Source organism: Barbus barbus (assembly GCF_936440315.1).
Source record: "Barbus barbus genome assembly, chromosome: 13".
Classification (NCBI taxonomy): domain Eukaryota; kingdom Metazoa; phylum Chordata; class Actinopteri; order Cypriniformes; family Cyprinidae; genus Barbus; species Barbus barbus.
Window position 1 is genome coordinate 10307462 of NC_136741.1, and position 6000 is coordinate 10313461.

General features: G+C 39.0%; 1 protein-coding gene across 1 annotated transcript in view; it reads left to right on the top strand.

Moving 5' to 3' along the window:
• Positions 1-3760, top strand: part of LOC306878803 (LHFPL tetraspan subfamily member 3 protein-like) — a gene marked incomplete at both ends in the record, with an annotated part of 55528 nt that extends 51768 nt beyond the window's left edge. The window contains one exon of the mRNA XM_079431339.1: positions 3707-3760. Within this exon, the coding sequence (XP_079287465.1) occupies positions 3707-3760 (54 nt within the window). The remainder of the gene's footprint in view (positions 1-3706) is intronic.
• Between the last annotated feature and the right edge of the window lie 2240 nt (positions 3761-6000).

Genomic DNA, 6000 nt, shown 5'->3' on the forward strand with positions numbered 1-6000 from the left:
TTTGCCAACGTCTTAAGCCGACGCCGACACCCGACGGCCAAGTAGCACGTCCGTTCTGTGCTTTTCTCACGCACTGGTTCACCAGCTGAACAGCCAATCAGAATGATCAGATGCCCCGACTGACGGACGAGCTCCGACGTCGATTCAACATGTCAAATCGGCTGAAAGAAATACAACGAGGACCAAGTTCAGCCGATGGCGTGGAACACACTGAGAAAACTTATTCAGCCGACGAACATAAACTGCTCTGGATGACTCTGGATGTCGGCTTGGTGTGTACTGGGCTTTACCAAGGTTTGTCTGGAACCACAGTGCCCCCACCCCCTTAGTTGTCTGGCATAGCTCTGCTCAGAGAGTATTCGGTGACCATACAAATTCACTTTCCCAGATACTGGTGTCCAGTTAATTGCAAGCAGTCCTCTTTCAACACTGTACAGGGACAGTAAAGTGAATCTCTGTCTGTCCACAGGATACAGAAACTATAACATTGGAAATCAGAAACTGTTGGCTGTTAAGTTGACTTTGGAGAAATTATGACTGGATGGAGCAATCAGTGTGAATTACTACAAAAGCCTTGAATACATCCAAGCAGTCAAGTGTTTGAACTACTGTCAGACCAGACGGACACTGTTCTATGTTTGCTTACAGTTTTCCCGTTCTTACTACACAAAATATCTGATGGCTTTCCTTTTCCTGCTGTCATCCTGCCCAAGGATTTTGTTTGGCCTTGCTTATTTGTGAGATTTGTTTGACTTTTTCTATACTTTAAAAAACTCTCCCCATTTAAGGTTAAAGCCCTGGACTTACTCATTTAGATGTTCTGCAAGCTAAAAATGACAGCCTAAGAGCTCAAGATCAGTGATTTAATGAAGACAGAACCAGAAAATGTATATTCCTAGAGGATTGGAAAGGGAAAACTCTGTTGCTTTCCTACCTCCTTCACTGAACAGTTTAGTGCTTTCCCAAAACCAGTCAAGATCAACAGTGATTGGAGATTAATATCATTATGTAGGTCAAATATCCCAGCTGTACACACCATATGCTTGTTCACTCCTATCATTACCAAACTGTCATGAATCTGGTCTACGAACTTCCGTTAACTCACCACCAGAGGTCACTCGCGCACCACATGTACTCTTGCACCACACTAACTGTTGCACGCCACCTCAGACTACAATTCCCATCCTCTATTGCACTGACAACACACAGCTGATTACACTGATCACACACCCTACATAAACCATGGACTTCCTCTTCCTCACTGACGAGTATTGTATTGTAGTTATCACTCCCCTAGTGTTAGCTGCCTTACCGAGCCATTCTGTGTTTTTCTGTTTAGTTCCAGTATTGTTCTGCATTTATAACTCTCCTAGTTTTAGCTGTGATACGGAACCCACTTTGTTGTCATAGTCTTGCCTTGTTTGTTTTTCTAGTGTTTTGATTCTTGCCCGCGTTTCCTGGATTTACCCCTTTGCCTTGCCGTTTGGACTCTGTTTGCACCTCTCTTGGACTACTGCTCGTATACCTGGATTATCTCTCTGCCTTGCCCTGTTGGATATTGTTCGCCGATCGTCGACTCTCTCTAGCCCTAGGATTGCTCTGTGTCTTGCCCGTACCATATCTTTTTGCCGTTGTTTGACCCTGCCTGTTTATTGACTATGTTTATAAATAAAAGCTTGCACTTGGATCCGCACGTCTCGTTTGCCCCGTTACACAAAGTTTTTGTTAAATTTGAAAGATTCTATAATATATTTTAATGATGTGAAAACTGACCTCTATATCAGAAGGTTTTCGCACACCTCCAAACTTTTGGCAAGATAGAACATGAAGATTTTGCAATCCTGTTTTAAACAATATTGTTTGAAGATTGTACTATGGAAAAGAACTGCATTTGGCTGCAATTTCTTGCTAAACCCTGTTGAAAAAAACAGCATATGCTGGTTAGGTGTGTTTTGAAGCGTGGCTGCTGGTTTGAGATTGTCCTTAGCTGGTCGTGTGCTGGTTTAAGCTAGTCCTTCATGTGCTGGTCCTAAAATTGTCCTAAGCAACTAGTTCCTGCTCAGGACCAGATTAGGACCAGCACTTGACAAGCTTAAACCAGCTCATGACCAGCTAAAGACCATCTTAAACAGCTCAAACTAGCAGCCATGCTTCAAAACATACCTAACAAGCATATGCTGTTTTTTTGTTTACTGTAAAATTGATTTTCTCCAATATAGATGTGGCTAAAGTAAAAGAATAAAACTGTAATTAAATAAGGTTCTACAGTATTAAAAACTAAATTTAATTTTAAAACCCAAATTAATCCTTAAAGGGCTGCAGAAATTTTTCCATGCATTTTAGCCACTTACAATGCACTTGTTGCAATGCAAGGTACATTCTATTATTTTGCATGTTCCCTGAGATTGATTAATGCTCCACCCATAGAGGTGCAAAAAGAAAAATTAGCTCTAAAATATAGTCTACAACAAAATATTTTCTCCTCAGGCTGCTCATTTTCATACAACACATGCATTATATTCCAATGGTTATGGGGCTCTGTGACAGATTTGTGAGATGAACACCATAAGCTGCTATTTACTAAAATCTCTCCCTCTAATCTTCATTTGTCTAAATGGAAGTACAAATCATAGTGCTTAGTGGCCACTAGTGGTCAGTTCAACTAGAACCTGTCTACCTGCAGTATTGTAACATTTTTGTTTTGCAAAAACGTATGTAGGGTCAAATATTTCTCATGAGACAAAGAAGGATTCTTAATTAGTTCTTAAGTAGCATAGACTGTAATTGTACCACATTCACAGACATATATGTCTATAAGCTATAGATGTATTGTTTATTCAAAACAATTTAGTCTCTCTTTGGTTATGGTTTGATAGCTGGGTTTCACATGTTCTTCAAATCCAGACACTAAACAGGGACCAAAGTGGGTTAGGAGGTAGGAGGATGTGTTATTTGTCTGAATGAAACCTTTCCCTTCCTTTGTCAATCTGTGCTGATCCAGGCTATGCTATACTACTCCTGTTATCTGTCCCTTGATTCCTCCTGCTTCAATGTCCCCAGACAACTGGAAAAACAAAAAATTAATATGGCAAAAAACAAAAATGCATATCGATTACTGAATGTAGTTCTGACTGATAGCTGCTTATTACTTTTATGCTGTAGTAATTCAGAGGTTTTAATTGTTATGTTGGGTTGTGATCTTTACCAGAGTAATGTTTGTTTAATTATGTATCATGTAAGTAACAAACTTGATTTTTTTTCTTATGGAAGGATAAGGCATAATTTCACCCCAAATTAATTTGATGAATCCTTTTATATTTTTATATAGGTTTGTCTGAAAAATCACCAAAAAATTGTTCACCAAAAATGACAGTTCTGTCATTATTTACTCACCTTCAAATTATTTTAAACCTGTATGACTGACTTTCATCTGTGCAACACAAAAGAAGATATTTTGAAGAATGTTGGTAACCAAACATTTGTGACATGGGCTTCCATTGTGTGGAGATATTTATCAAACCTTTTCTTATGTTTTTTCTTATCTAAAGAACTCATACAGTCTTGAAGGGACATCAGGGTAAATTAATGATGACAAAATTTTCATTTTCGGTGAACTATTTTTTATTCATAGTCAGTTCTGATTAAGTATATGAACTGCTCTTTGTATAATTTTCTCTTTTTTCTCCCTCTTTATTGTCTATTTTAGATTGAGATCCGTGATACGAAGGACCCTCGATTCGGTGTCCAGCGGCTTCCGTGAGGAGACAGCATCCTCCCTCCTTTATCTTCTCCTCCATCCCTCTCTCCTTGTCCTCAGGCCTGTGTCTCTAAACTCAGTCAGGATGCTGCTAGTTCAGCTCTTTGTAATATAGAAAAAGACTGGAATACACTTCAAGAAGAGAACATATTCAACATACACCAATTTAAAAACCATGAGAATTTAAAACCAATAAAAAGAAGAAAATATCAACTTTACATAAACCAACAACTCTGGGAAAGTAACAAGTTACACATATTACTACTGTTATTTAATAATGCTTTGATGACAATTATGATGATAGTCATGATTATGCTTGCAACAGCGATATTATGTTCAGACTTTCATACACTCACCTAAAGGATTATTAGGAACACCATACTAATACTGTGTTTGACCCCCTTTCGCCTTCAGAACTGCCTTAATTCTACGTGGCATTGATTCAACAAGGTGCTGAAAGCATTCTTTAGAAATGTTGGCCCATATTGATAGGATAGCATCTTGCAGTTGATGGAGATTTGTGGGATGCACATCCAGGGCACGAAGCTCCCGTTCCACCACATCCCAAAGATGCTCTATTGGGTTGAGATCTGGTGACTGTGGGGGCCATTTTAGTACAGTGAACTCATTGTCATGTTCAAGAAACCAATTTGAAATGATTCGAGCTTTGTGACATGGTGCATTATCCTGCTGGAAGTAGCCATCAGAGGATGGGGTACATGATGGTCATAAAGGGATGGACATGGTCAGAAACAATGCTCAGGTAGGCCGTGGCATTTAAACGATGCCCAATTGGCACTAAGGGGCCTAAAGTGTGCCAAGAAAACATCCCCCACACCATTACACCACCACCAGCCTGCACAGTGGTAACAAGGCATGATGGATCCATGTTCTCATTCTGTTTAAGCCAAATTCTGACTCTACCATCTGAATGTCTCAACAGAAATCGAGACTCATCAGACCAGGCAACATTTTTCCAGTCTTCAACCATCCAATTTTGGTGAGCTCGTGCAAATTGTAGCCTCTTTTTCCTATTTGTAGTGGAGATGAGTGGTACCCGGTGGGGTCTTCTGCTGTTGTAGCCCATCCGCCTCAAGGTTGTGCGTGTTGTGGCTTCACAAATGCTTTGCTGCATACCTCGGTTGTAACGAGTGGTTATTTCAGTCAAAGTTGCTCTTCTATCAGCTTGAATCAGTCGGCCCATTCTCCTCTGACCTCTAGCATCAACAAGGCATTTTCGCCCACAGGACTGCCGCATACTGGATGTTTTTCCTTTTTCACACCATTCTTTGTAAACCCTAGAAATGGTTGTGCGTGAAAATCCCAGTAACTGAGCAGATTGTGAAATACTCAGACCGGCCCGTCTGGCACCAACAACCATGCCATGCTCAAAATTGCTTAAATCACCTTTCTTTCCCATTCTGACATTCAGTTTGGAGTTCAGGAGATTGTCTTGACCAGGACCACACCCCTAAAGGCATTGAAGCAACTGCCACGTGATTGGTTGATTAGATAATTGCATTAATGAGAAATTGAACAGGTGTTCCTAATAATCCTTTAGGTGAGTGTATTTTATCTAAAATGGGGAACATATTTCTAGCTTTAAGAAAATATAATGAATCGATGCATATGTACAAGAGATTGGGTGCTACTCTGAACACGCAGATGAAAAGGAAAAACATCAAGCCAAAAAATTTAAATAATAAAAAAAAAAGAAAAAAAAAAAAGTATTTTGTACAGCACAAGATGTAATTTTGAAGACCCATCTTTTTCTGACAAATTTTGAATTCCCCTCTTTGTACATGTGGTCAGCAATCAGAGTTAATTGATTAATTAAATAGTTAATTTGTAAATTCTATATTTATATGGATACAGGGTATAGTCATTAAGCATTTATTCACCCACATTATATTCCTTCTACAAACGAGTGAATTTAACAGATTTATTATTTGATCTCTCAGTTCACCTGAAGGTACCAGTAATCATTCTATGACTGTGCAGCAGAAAAGACTAACAACAGTTAAATACACCACTATCCCACAGACAACTAATTTGGCATGAAAATCTCTTCTTACGTTTCCTTTTTTTTACAGACATGTCCTCTCTTGATATTTCCTTTTTTATTGAACCTTTTGGAGAGAGTGAGATAGATTTATCAATTGTGATTAGCACATGAACATTCTTTGGATTCTGTTACATTGATTTCATAATTGGTCATTTTCTGCAGCTTTTTGTGGTCATAA